At 34.3% G+C, this 14731-nt stretch overlaps 1 protein-coding gene across 1 annotated transcript in view; it reads right to left on the minus strand.

The window, feature by feature from the left end:
- Positions 1-1137: 1137 nt before the first annotated feature.
- Positions 1138-14731, minus strand: part of SEMA3A (semaphorin 3A) — a 203356-nt gene continuing 189762 nt past the window's right edge. The window contains exons 16-17 of the mRNA XM_077757607.1: positions 4513-4655; positions 1138-3069 (exon numbers count right to left, since the gene is read on the minus strand). Coding sequence (XP_077613733.1) covers positions 2614-3069; positions 4513-4655 — 599 coding nt within the window. The 3' untranslated portion in view covers positions 1138-2613. The remainder of the gene's footprint in view (positions 3070-4512; positions 4656-14731) is intronic.

Raw genomic sequence — 14731 nt, forward strand, 5'->3', positions numbered from 1 at the left:
TTACACCTCTTTTGCCTAATGTGTAGGTAGCAAAAATATTAAACACATACCATTGAAAATCACTAAATAATACATAAAAGTTGCATTAAGTGTGCATTTACATGCATTTACATTTTACATTTGATTTCAACTGGGCCATAATTTCTCTGCTGCTATGTACTTTTTTCCAATCCTAAGAGAGCTGTCATAACTTGCTTATGGTCACATGAGTCTTTTAACAAAGTTTCAACTCTGATGATACATGCATATGCCAAAAGTCTATTAAAATTAAGTGGGACGTTAGTTATTTTTCGTGCAAACTGTCCCCTCTCAATACACACTGGAAGACTATAACTCTTATTAAAGAGTTATCTACCTGCAAGTTAAATCAATAATTTTCTTTGAAAACAGACCTGATGGTTTATAAAGAAAGACATGCCAGTAGGTTTGTTTTGTTTCTTTTTCATTAAAGTCTAAACTTACTTTCTCTGGGTATTTCATAATGCTTCATATATCCATTATTGCTGAGGACTACTAAGAAATAAGATACTTCTGTTACTGCAAATGTGTTTCAGCTGCAAACTTAGAAGGAAATGCAACACCAAATTTTAGCACAGTGAAGATACTCCATGGAAATAAAAGAATTACCTATTTTTGGAGCACTCTTTGTTCTTTGATTTGTATTTCAAACATTTATTTTTCTCTACAGAAATATGTCCTTCAAGTAATTTAACATTCAAATACCGTTTACGAATGTATTTCTAAAAGTAACACTGGATTAATCAATGGAGCCTAAAATTTAATGTAGAATATTTTTAGGCTTTCATTTGAAATAGGCATTAACAAATTGTTTATTCAGATCACTAAAACTGAAACATGAGCTTCCATCTGTGAAATATTTCAGCTGAGAATTTTTTTTTAAAAAGATGCACTGTAGTCTGAGGTGAGAAATTAATGCTGAGTTAATTAGAATCCCAAGACAGCTAGAGTTAGAATTTCAAAGCTCCTTTCATTAATTAGCAAGAAGATGTTTCCTTTGCAGTTTTGTGCATGATGAAGAATCTACGGAAGGATTCCTGGAAAGGTGAGTGCGGTGCAAAAGAAACTACCATAATGTGGAAGGTCTTAAACACCTGAAAGTCAATGATTCTCAAGGAATCATGTTAGGACGAGGGAAGAGGCAAGGCCTTTATTGACATCTTTTACCTTATGTTATAAGTTGTTGCAGGAAACAAAAAGCTTTACATGTTTTAAGTGAGAGTTGTGTCCTGGGAAACAGTTTGTATCAAAGTTGCTCCCATCAACATGAAACGAATCGGAATGATCACTATAAGACAGATCATTGTTTTAAACAAGGTGAGGTAAGAGACAGCTGATACAAATATAAACAGAGTTGGGAAATTTGCTTTTAAGATGTTCTTCTGAATATTACTGATCTCTCTTTTTCAAGAAAATTAAGTGACACATATGTAATTCCTAAAGGAATAATGAGAATTTTTATGTCTCAAATATCATGCAGGTTTTCAAGCCCAGAACTGAGATTTTCTGTTAAAGCTATATTAAAACAATGCTTACTATTTTCATGGAATATGCAGTTCCTTTTCTCCTTATTGATCCATTAGGTACAACACAATGCATTGAACAAATCGAATTGTTTCTTCTCTTTTTTTTTGGTTACATGTTCTGTTTTTTCTAAGAACATTATGCAAGTTAAAATTAATTTTGATCATGCTTAAAGAAGGGGGTGTTATTTGTTTGAATTCCTCAGAGAAATAAAGCATAATTTATGTCCAGGCTTTAGGAATCAACTGTTAATGACGTTTACGTGTTTCTTGAGCAATATCGGCTATCCCTCTTGCAGAACTAAAAACACAATGTCGGGGGAAAAAGCAGCACACAATTGGAATTTGTAAAACAAAAACTATAGAGCACAGTAAGTATAAGACAAAAACCTACTCTATCTTAGAAAAGAGCTAATTTTTACTGCATATTTGTCATGGTACATTTAAATTATAGTTTTAATAAAATACATCTTTAGATCAAAGCTGAAAGAAGACATCAGTAGTAGATCAGTGTATTCCATTTTTCTTCTGGATGATGGATGGTTTATGTTTTTTATACTTCCACAGACCATTTCATTCAGTCTCATTTTACTCCTCCAGTACATATAAACACAAGTGCTGGTAGACAAAAAATATCCTTGAATCCAACTATATTTTGGAATATTCATCAGCTTCATAAATCCATGCAGTTTATTTTAAACTTTTAGTTCAATAAAATGGCTTTGCTGATGCAGTTTTTCTTCTTTAGATGGCAATATGGCAAATGACATTTTTATTTCTCAGGCAAAGAAGAAAGCGAAACCTGTACAATGAAATCTCATAGGAAACATTAAGTCTGCTAAAGTGAACATCTGTGTTCACCTGACCCCTATTCGGTGTTGGTATTAGGAGGAAAGCCTGTTAGGAAAATTACTCATGGACTTAATTTATAATTGGTGGAACTCAGTTGCATTTCCCACCATTGTAAACATCCACATAATGCCATGAAAAAGGTTCATGTATATTGCATTTTTTTTCCAGTTATTGTCTAGGCAAGTTTCTATGTGTTTGAGGTTTCTAGAGGTAACGCAGCTCAGACACTCCTGGGTGCCCTCTCAAATTCGTGGGTCCGCCTGTTTCTACCTTTCTTATTTTCCTGCAAGTGCTTCCATTTGTTGCTGTTCCCTTGGGCATGTCCTGGCCTTTGCCGACGTTGTTTTCGGTCCCTTTTCCACACTTGTTCACAGAACTCATCCATTGTGTTCAGGTTGGGGTGGTTGATGAGCTGCATGAAGTCTCTGTACCAGACCTTTTGGCTAGGTGTCATGCTGTTGGACATTTCTTTGGTCTTAGAGCCATCTCCGTCATCATCTTTATGAAGAAGCTCTTCCAAATGCTCTGTGTCGATGACTTCCAGGGTCACTTTAAGAAGAGTTTGCATGAACCCGTGTTCCACGGCATGGCAGAGGTAAGTGCCTGAATCCTTCCGCTGTAGACTACGCAGTAGAAGGCCTTGTTCTGTCCTGATGATGTGATCATCCACTCTGATCTGGCAGAAGAAAACAGTAGTAAAAATATACATATTTAAAAGAAATAGAAGTTCTGAAACGTCTCACTAAAAATTTAGATTATGTGTTAAGGCACATTTTAAAGTTGATAACATTTCTAGCTGAAGAGAGATGATAGCATTTCCCCATCAGAAAAAAAGAGGAATTTCTATAAATTGTTTTTAAGATGCATTGAAAAATACTGGTTGTCTACTGCCTTAACAGAATTTTTCATTATAATAATTTAAAATATTCAAAATAAAAGGACACAGATACACTTTATTTTATAAACTCGAAAGAAGGTATATAGAGGAGAAAGTTAACATTAAATCTTGGAAATACAGAACCATGGTATTAGAAAACAGCACAGCATTAGAATGAACTCAGAAGATTTGAAGACATTTAAGAATCAGCAGTTAAGCTAGCAGAAAAATGCATAGGAGTACATGCTTAATAATTATTTATTCCATTTTCTAAGTCTTAGTTTGACATAAATATGAAGAATGTGTTCTTGAATATACCTAACCTTACTTTTATTTTGAATACGGTCTACAACAGACATCTCTGAAAGCCTAACCTGATAGTGTATAAAAACATATAAAATCAACTTCAATATTTGTAGATGTGATTACATATTCAATGATGCTTCAAATGTCAAAAAAGATAAGGGAGGGTTTTAAACTTTAAATTCAGATTATGTTTGTAAAATTATCTGCACAGAATACATTTACAAATCACCTACACATTCTGGTTAATTAGCCTTATTTAATACTTTTTAAAAGCTTTTAAGGCTCAGAGGATCGAGATTTTCTGTGTACGATTCTTTAATTTCACACAGGAATAAATGAATCCAGTGATGAGGAAGATCTGTCTGATGCTACGTGCATAGTTCATACTGGGATCTTAGACTCTTCATCCTAAATCTCCTAGCCCCGGTCCAAAACCTTCCCTCCTCATCTGAGAAGAAAGTCAAGGCGTGGAGGAGGGCGCTTGTGGGGATGAGCACTGGGTGTTATATGGAAACCAATTTGACAAGAAGCTATTTGTTAAAAAAAAAAAAGCCAATAGAGAAAATAAAACATGTTTGGATAACAGAATTAACTGAACAAAAGTTAAAGTTAGTAGAGGATTTTTTTTTTGGTACAAAAATACAGATAACATACTTTCTTTGTCGATAACTACATGGAAAAAGAAGACTCTCAAATATATCCCCAAATGGATCTGGGACAAAATTCTTAACAGCTCACCTTTGTTTCTCTAGCTCCTAGCACAAAGCCTGTCATATGATCAGCCTTCAGTGAATGCTTGTTAAATGAATGAACTATTGATGGGTTAAGAAAAAGATAAAGATTCACGGCATTTTTTTCACCCTCAAGTCAACCATGTTGGGGTCACTTAACAGTATATGTTAGATAGAAATAATCCAGTCAATTTCATTCCTATACCTCTTCTTTTCGCTCTTCATTTCTCCTCTGGAATTGCCAATAGACCAGAGCTCGCTGTGATTTTGGACTGCATTCCAGGAACGTGCTACTATTTTCTACTCCATAGATGATTCTTTCTTCAAAGCTGTGGCCATGGTGATTATCTGGCCAGTGATGAGGAAATGAAATGAGTAAATGTTAGAGAAGTAAATTCAACTTTCCAAAGTATTTATCTGGAAATTCAGAAGATAAATTTGTTGCCAAGTTGGAAGTCTTTTCCAAATCGATTTAGGATGGCAGAAATGTCACGGACGTAATGTTTCAGAACCCGAGTGGCTGCTTAAACAGACTAATTATTTTGGTATAGTTTATACAAAGCACATGCAGAGATTTGTCTACCAGAAAATAGCATTACATTAACAAAATCAGTCATGTGTGCAGTATAACTATATATCTTTATATGCCATGATAATACCTTCCAAGAAATTATTTCAACTATAAAACTCTATGCTCTGACTAATGAGGCTAGTTCATATTGTACTCTTCGCTAGCAGAAAAGTTATTTGACTGAGGTTTTGGACACAAGAATCTGTTTCTGAGAAATTATTTTGCCTCTCTGTGTTTGCTTTTCATCTGTAAAATTAACTTCACCAGCCATTGATATTTATCTAGTATTTTACAGAAAGTAGAGTTCAGGAAGTTTATACTCCCCACCAATAACCCTTAAATAATCTACATGTTTTTTCTGAAGATCAATGGGTGTGAGATGTTTGGGATGGCTTAGAAAAAAGATGCACAATTATAAAGCAATGTGGTTTCAATTGTCCTTATTTTAAAACGATACATCTTTTATTATTTTCAAGAATGAGGCTAAAGAATATGGCAAGAGTATATAATAAAGTGTAGCAATAAGAAAACCTGTTTCCTGATTAAGTTTCTATTATTTTACCCTTTATGTAACCTCCTTCAATGTGGTAAAAGAAACACAGTTAAGATCAAAAGTGGGACACAGGGAGTCTAGGTAAAACTCATTTAGAGAGAAAAAAAAAAAACCCCGCTCCTTATTATCTTGTATAATCCTGTTTCCATTATGACATCCTGTACAATCTGGAACTCATTAAATTAATTCAGAAAATAATAAATATATTTTCACATGCATGGAGGGTTGACAGCACAGACAGATGAAAAATTTTTGCTCTCTACTTCAAACTCAACTAGGTTCTTAATTAAAAAAAATGTTTCCCCCTTTTTCTGGCATCACTTTGACAATTCTACTCTTGTTCTAATCAACTGAGTACTCTGGTTTGTCGCAGACAATATGATTTGCTCTCACTAGATTTAGAGCTTTCCAAAATCCTGCTTCCACCCAATCCCTCTACATAGTTTGTATTCTCCATCTCCCATTCTCCCCTGCCACGGTCGGCATTCTGCCTCTGTTTGCTTTCTCCAGGGAGGTCAATATCAGTGCTTGCTTTTCTATCCCCCTAAATTGTGAAATGAAGCTCTTCTACACTTGGGAAGTAACTTCCCCCTTCTTATTTAACAGATCAACACCCTGGAAAAAGAAAATGAAAGCAACAACAATATTTAACTGATTCTAAGTCACATTGTTTTTTATATTGGAGACATATCTTTGTATGTCGATATCTATAATGAATATGGCAGTGCTCTTATCCCCCCAAATTATTAGTACATTGCTGAATGAACAGATATGACACATGTTGCTATGCTAGTTTGCACGATATCTGCTTCCCTGGAGAGAGGCGAACTGAATCTATCTGCCTAACAGGGGTGCGCAATCTCCTGTGATGCCATATTTAGAACACCCTGTTACAGAAGTCAATACAGTTTAAGTGGACACATTTTTTTTCCCCTGATAATTGCTGTACAGTTTAACTTTTGATTTAGAAATACTTTCATTTGCAATATTATTCAGCCTTTAAAAAAAGAAAGAAATCTGCAATCAGTAACATGGATGGACCTTGAGTGCTAAAAGGCCCATAAGCTAGTCACAGAAGAACAAGTACTGATGTAATGTAATGATGATGTAATGTAAGTAATGATGATCCCACTTATATAAAAGATCTAAAATAGTCAAACTCCTAAAAGCAGATGGTAGAATGGTCGGTGCCAGGGACCACAGCAAAAGGGAAATGGGTAGGTGTTAATCAATGGGTATAAAGTTTCAGTTAATGCAAGATGAGTATGGTCTTGAGATCTGCTGTACAAGTGTGCCTACAGTGAACAATATTGTACTGTGCACTTAAAAACTTCAGAGGGTGAATCGCGTGTTACGTGTTCTTATCCTAATAAAATAAAAAGTTAAAAAAAAGTCTTAAGTAAAAAAATCCTTTTAGATAGAGACTTTTTACTCACAAAATATATGACGGCTTGGTAACAGTAAAAAGTCCATTGTACTGGGGTGCCTGGGTGGCTTAGTCAGTTAAGCATCTTATTCTTGGCTTTGGCTCAGGTCAAGATCTCACAGTTTGTGGGTTCAAGCCCCACGTTGGGCCCTGAGCTGGAGCATGGAGCCTGCATTGGATATTCTTTCTCTTTCTGCTTCTCCTCCACTCATGCTGTCTCTTTTTCTCAAAAATCAATAAACTTAATTTTTTTTAAATCTACTGGATTTAGAAACAAAAAACATAGTGAACCACTAGTACCTTCTGGCTTACCCAGGGCTACTTTTCTTGTAGAACTTTAAGAAATAACTGACTTGTCTGTCACCTAATGCAAGTTACCACAGAGAGCTATAGAAGTCTTATGGAAGAAGTAAGTTCTTGCTTGCAAACATAAAATTCTGTTTAAATCCTTTAGCACATTAGTTGACATATAGTTAAGAAGAGAATGTAACTTATATAATAACAAATAAGAAAGCTTAATATAAGTGTAACATCAATTAGGTATATTTTCAAAATTTACAAAGTTGTCTTCTTCCCAATTAACTTAATCATTTTTATCTGTTCCATAAAGAGTTTTCTGTTAACCTTTCTTCCAACCCTGGGAGACCTGTTCAGTTTTTAGTTTCTCTTCAAGGTCTCCTCTCGTGACAACAAATGCTTCCCAATGAATAAAAGTGAAATGTAATGAGAGTTCTCTCAACAGTAAAGGTTTCTTTATATTTAAAAAAATCTCATTTCATCTGCTACTTATATATAGTAGCATTTAATATAAGATGGCTTTTGATTTAATCAAGGTTTTATACCGAGTTGTTTGAGTTTAACTTAGCAGTGGTTCATGACCTTCTCTTCAAGAGACATGGCCTTCAGGTACGGAGACAACTTCTCCACTGTTGTAATTGACAAACCACAACCAGTGAACTGGTTCAGTGACTAGGTATCTTTAGTTTGCCTTGATAACTACTCTTGCCAATACCTTTAGGACTCATTCCTCCTTTAAATTGGCCTTCATTTCTTTCCTTTGTCCAAATAAAAAAGCAAAATGAAGTTCTAGTTAGTAAGCAATGAGGTTACAAGTTCTACCACACTAACCACCCAGGATAGTCAGTATGGAGAGACACCACCGTCTTTTTTGGGTTGACATTCTCTTATGTTTTGTTAGGTTCTGCTGCCATCAATAATGATTGCAAAAACTCAATTTCCACTGGGAACAGTTGTTTCTATTAATTTCTCTGCAGTAGAATATTTCTATCATCAGGAACTTTTAACTTAGGGCCAGAACTTTTAGATAACGTGGCCTCAGGGAGGTCTTGGGTGGCTCAGTCGGTTGAGGGGCTCTTGATTTCAGCACAGGTCATGGTTTCACTGTGGGATCAAGTCTCACATGGGCTCTGCACTGACAGCATAGAGCCTGAATGGGATTCTCTCCCTCCCTCTCACTCTCTGCCTCTCCCCTACTCTCACTCTCTCAAAATGAATAAACTTAAAAAAAAAAATACAGTGACCTTAGGCAAACATTCGTATATCTGGGTGCTCAAATGTAACAAGCTGTAAATATCTTTCTCTATTTATTTCCTCACATATGATACCTTATAAACAGATACCCAAGAAGTATTTCAGAATGACTGGAAGGCACCTAATAACTGTCCATTCCCTTTCCTGATCCTTCTACCCCAACTGCTTTTGAGTAAATGTTATACAACATAGGAGACAATAGAATCTCAATAATAATGTAATTCTTTCCTTTCTCCTTCCTTTCTTCCCTCTGTCCCCAATCTCTGTTTGTTTCTGTCTCTATTAAGAAATGTAAATAGGAAGAATATTTCAATTCTTATTTTTAGCATATTTTCAACTATTTTCTTAGGATGTCAAGTATACTATCATTTTGAGTTTATTAAAGCAAACAGTTCTGCACTGAAATGGTAGCATAATATAGCTATATTCTAAGTTTTTTCAGAGCATACACTACTGAACTTAAAATTCTCCAATATAAATCCAAAGCTCAGCTGAGAAAACACTGTTGATTAAAGTTTTCCTGAAGGATATGAAATCTTGCATATTCAAGGTATCATCTAAAATCTCCCTCTGGATGAAACTAGTTGATCTGAGAACAGTTTACATGGAACACATATAATAATATAATTGATTTTACTGAATTGTGTTGGGTTCAGTCCTTCTGACCTATGTTGAGGAATCCCATTGGCAATACTCTGGATTTGCTCACTGTGTTCATGTCACAGTGTTGTCCAGTATGGTGCCCACAGCCTTGCACTATTTTTTTGATGTTCATCTTGGGAGATTTTTTTTTCTGGTGTTAGGCTTCAGGAATTATTAAGATTCTCTTAAAAACTAATTTTTTAAAAGTAGGCTCCACACCTAACACGGGGCTTGAACGCACAACCCTGAAATGAAGAGTCATAGTGTCCAGTGACTAAGCTAGCCAGGCATCCCCCCAAATTCATTTTTTTTGGGGGGGCCTAGGAGAGGCATTTATTTATTTATTTTTTTTACAAATAGTTTATTGTCAAATTAGTTTCCACATAACCAAATTCATTTTTTTTATAAAGGATTAACTTTGTGACTCATCTGTTGATCATATTTCTCCCTCACCACTGAAAAAACAGTATTAGACAAATTTATGTTTTATCCTTACAGTATAATGGTAAATATATTCTTCCTACATGCATGGTTTTGTTCTGTCAGTAAACATGTTTTCTCTCTGTGACATATTGCTATCGTTATCTTTGTTTTCAATAAAAAAATTACAAACTGAAATACATTAGGTAATCTAACAATTTTGGACAACGTGATTTTTTATAACGCTTCTTAAGTATCTTTTTGTTGTTTAAATGTATCTACATAAAAATAATAGTATAATGCCTAGACACAGAAACAGTCATAAAAATATGAGGTGCATTATTGTTACTGCTATTCTTGTGATAGTTTCAACTATTTAGTCAAAACTTAAATCCTTTACTGAGAATCCATAGTAAGACAAGTTATGAACTGCTTCCCAACATCAATCCTACTTACTGACCACCATCAAATAAAGTATTTCCTCTTCTAGGCTTCCTAAAAATCTTTTTACATATATTTTTAGAGCACATGTAGTCTTGTTATGATTATTTATTAATCTTTTTTTGTTATCGTTATTTATTAATCTAGTTGTCTTGTTTCATACCATATGTGCTATAATCCTGGCACTAGGCAGTCATAAACCTTTAGCTAAAGTTTGCCAAAAGGAAAATCCAAGTAATTATTTACTTTACATTTAAAAGCTGAACCCTCATGCAACTTTGATATCCTCAAAGCACAGAGATATCATAATTACATAAAAGAAATTATTAAGGGACACCTGGGTGACTCAATTGGTTAGGCTTTCAGCTTTGACTCAGGTCATGATCTCATGGTTTGTGGGCTCACGCCCCGTGCTGAGCTCTGTGCAGACAGTGCGGAGCCTGCCTGGGATGCTCTCTCTCTCTCTCTCTCTGCCCCTCCCCTGCTCATGCTTTCTCTAAATACATACATACATACATACTGAAAAAATTGGAAAAATAGAAATGATTAAAAGTTTAATCAGTTAAGAAGGGAATAGAGTTTATAACCCTGAGTTTGAAAGAATATGCTAATGACCATGGCAAATGTAAACATTTTAAATCTTCTCAATTTGTTAGTTTTATAATGTTAATGAGTTGATTTCAGATATGGTGGGGGAAGATGATGACTAATTAAGTATACTCCAAAATCAAAAATTCCAAATATGCAATAATATGAAAAGAAAGAGATTTCAGAAATCATATGATACATTCTCGTATCCCCAGGGGCAGCTGTAAGTCTAAAGGATGTCCGTGCTGATGGGAATCCTATAGATTTCCAGAAAGACAGCAATCATCTCATTTTAATCTATTTTAAAATACATTTTGCACTCAGAAAGCAACTGTTTAGAATATAAACTTTTGTGATGAAAATTACCAGTAGACAAGAAGGGTAGAGTCAGTTGTTGAATTGGCATAATGAATTCTCATGAATTGAATTGAATAGTTAGAGCAAAATAATTGGGAACAACAAACATTAAAATTATTTTAAAAGCATCACAGTATGTTTGAATAACACAATCTTACAATATGTCACAGTTGTTAATGACAAGAAAGAATGTTTTTAAGGAAGCAATCTTCAATTAATCATTTCCTCCTTTAGTAGGATAATTTATGGAAATGAAATGAGGCTAATAAACCAGAAAGAATGGGAGGAAAAAAGAAGTTAAATAAATTGCTTCCTTTTGTAACAACAAAAAGTCATGATATCCATCATTTGGCCAGAAATATCACATTGCTAAAGGCCTTATTTAGTATTTGATTCTCTTCCAATACAGCAGAAACAGAAGGCATCACATTTCAGCTTTCCATTTATTTCACTCTCCATTTTAACCCCATAAATGTCTCCCAGGATTGAAATGTTAATAATGTAAGAATTTTATAAAATCTGATGTCATGTAGAAAAGACAGAGATGAGTGGGGTAGTAAACCATATATTTATCAGTTAATTAACCTCGGTTATCATTTTTGATGTTCTCTCCCTGAAAGTTATTTAAAAGTTGAATTTCATAAATAATGAATATAAAGGTAAAAGTTAATTTAGATGAGCGGGAAATGGTTGCAAGTTGTTTTAACTATTTAACAAATAGTGTCAGTAGGTGAACTATATGAAGAGAAATTTAATACTAGTGGTTTTCATCACATTGTAATTTTAATATTTTACATTGTAAATTTTTTCCTGAATAACATTCAGTGTTAAAGGCCAAATGAAGGAAGAAAGGAAATGCTGCCCACAAGCTCTCAGTGACATAAGAAACTGCAAATATGCATTTCTTAGGTAAAAACATCATTACTTAGATTTTCCTTACTGGATTGTAGATGATTTCTTCCAGAAATACAAAAGGCAATTTGTCAAAGAATCTAAATTGACTTCAAATGGAGGAATAATCTCTCCTTAAGTAGCAGTACCTAAAAAGGCATTTTATGAATGAATCAATGTCTTGAGAAGACATAAAATACCTAAATATAACTGAAGACAAAAATTTCATTCATCCCTAACGTTCATGTATATTTCTGGACTTATTAAGATGCCTAACAATTGATTTAATAATTCTATATAGGGGCGCCTGGGTGGCTCAGTTGGTTAAGTGTCCAACCTGTGCTCAGGTCATGATTTCAGTTTGTGGGTTATAGCCCTGCGTCAGGCTCTACGCTGAACATCAGAGCCTAGAACCTGCTTCTGAGTCTGTGTCTCCCTCTCTCTGCCCCTCCCTGACTTGTGCTCTCTCTGCCACTCAAAAATAAATAAATGTTAAAAGAAAAAAACATTTTTAAATAAAACAAATCTTCTATATTATAGTAAAATGAAAACAAATTCTACAGTATATTCTATGCTATAGAACAGGGGTCTTGTTTATTGATATAATGCTTAGTACATTATTTCTCTAATGATTGGTATGATGCTTATACCTACAGTTACCAACTAGTTCAATGTGTGTTTTGCATGAATGCATCTACAAATACATGCATATGCATGTATTAAAGTTATGTGCTTAATGCATTTGTCAAAAGTACCAAAAAGATTCAATTATGAAACCTTAGAGTAAATTGAAACTTAAAGTTTATCAACATGCTAAAATATTACATTTTAAACTACTTTGCTTTATTTCCTAAAATAAGATCTAACTCTGGTGTTAGTAAATAACTCCTAACCAGAATATAGCATTTAAAAGTTTATAATTCAGGTAGCTTCCTATCTTTCTTGAATCCACAGATTCCTGTGGATGTATCTTTAAAATGTTTTTTTTGGCATATAGATTGGCAGATGGATAAACAAATAGATATGACCAGAGTTTTTTTAATACTACTGTTCATAGGTAATTATCAGATTAAAGGCAATCACTGGTATTTTAATTTTTTAGAGATTTATTAATTTAAAATATGAAAATGAGATTGATATGCTATGAAGGTAACAATGAAGCCATTTGAATAGTTATATTTAACAATATACTTGATATCTTTGTGCATGGGAAGCTGCAATGCTTCTTAATATAAGGCAGACTGAAATTCAATTACATAAAAAGCAATACCAATATGAAGATATCTATTACAATATTTATTTAGTCTATATTGAACATCTGATATGTTTCATTTTCATGATTTTATAGCAATGTTTTTAACAAGGAAGCACATATAATCTATATGCCAGAGCAAAATTACCATAGGACTTTTTATACTTAAATATCAGGAAACATGGGCTTTAATGTTTACTTTACTTCTTCCCAAGAGATATGATAGGAGATGATGGAAAACACCCATTTACTGAAGCAGAAACCTTCCATAACCAATAATGAAAATACCATCTTGTATTTTAATATGTTTCCATTATTTTTGGAATTTAAAAAACACAGCATGCTTTAAAAACTTCACCATTTACAATGGTAAAATTATGAGTGTATAAACAGTCAAGTGATCTCTTAATGCCATATTTGAAAACTTTAATAAGGAACAATAATAGTGCAAAATAGTTCAAACCTCTTCTTATTAAGGTATGTGTGTTTGTGTGAGCATGCCTTTGACACATATACTATGAATAAATGGATTTGCACAATCATAGAGAAGACACTGCAATAATGTCACTGTAGAATGCATACTCTTTGGGGCACCTGGTTGGCTCAGTCGGTTGAGCATCCGACTTCAGTTCAGGTCATGATTTCGCAGTCTGTGAGTGTGAGCCCTGCGTTGGGCTCTGGGCTGACAGCTCAGAGCCTGGAACCTGATTCAGATCCTGTGTCTCCCTCTCTCTGTGCCCCTCCCCTGCTCAAGCTCTCTCTCTCTCTGTCTCTCAAAAATAAATAAATGTTAAAAACAATGCACACTTTGTATATTTTAATATCTATGATAAAAGAATGTCTTGCAGTTGTTCTTGACCTGAGTTGAAGTTCCTTTCTTCTAGAAAGAGTTTATTTTTACTTTTTGCCAGACACATGCAGCTCTCCTAACCTGACACCTCTTTAAATTAAAGTCTTGTCTGAAGGTTTTCTTCCACAATGTTGGTGAGACTCAGAAAGTAAACCATGAATACCATACTGGGGTTCAAAAAATGGTTTTCCCCCTTTTCTACTACCTGTGATTAGAGCTGAAACAGGCAAATGTCCTTGCAGTCTTCTGCATGGACGTTTATTTCTCCTTTGCACTAATACTGAAACAGTGCAAACGGGCTTGATGCTGGCACCACTATCAGATTCTCCAAGTTGGGCAGTTTTTCTTTCTTAGCAGTCCTTAAAAAATGGTGCCTCAACATTCAGTGACATCTGAGACTTGATATAATTTGGTAATTTATTAAAGTCAGTTTTTTTTTCTCTCTCTCTCTTTTTTAAGGGTGGACATCATGTTCATCTATCAAATCTTGAGGCCTCTCTTGGGCCTAAGTGCTCAGATTCAGTTGGAATTTCTATTCTATGTGTATAAAATAGGCTAATATTTCTATATTCTATGTGTATAAAATAGGCTAATATACAGACAAGATTAGCTTTGCTATGAAATACATTTATAGCAGTGTGGACCCTAAAGATGACACTAGCAAGAGCAGTGAAATGAAATTATGGAACAATGAAATTTATGAACACTTTATGAAATTTTGGAACAATGCTGATGCCAACCAAGACACAAGTTGAGATGAACCAGTTGCAGAGATAATTAAGAAGACTGAATTCTGTGGACATTGTACCACAGGATTGTAGAAGGGAAATGAATGTGTGTAGTACACCCCAGAGAACTATCACAAAGTGAAATTCAATGATG

The sequence above is a fragment of the Crocuta crocuta genome, unplaced genomic scaffold (assembly GCF_008692635.1).
Source record: "Crocuta crocuta isolate KB4526 unplaced genomic scaffold, BGI_CrCroc_1.0 scaffold63, whole genome shotgun sequence".
Lineage (NCBI taxonomy): Eukaryota > Metazoa > Chordata > Mammalia > Carnivora > Hyaenidae > Crocuta > Crocuta crocuta.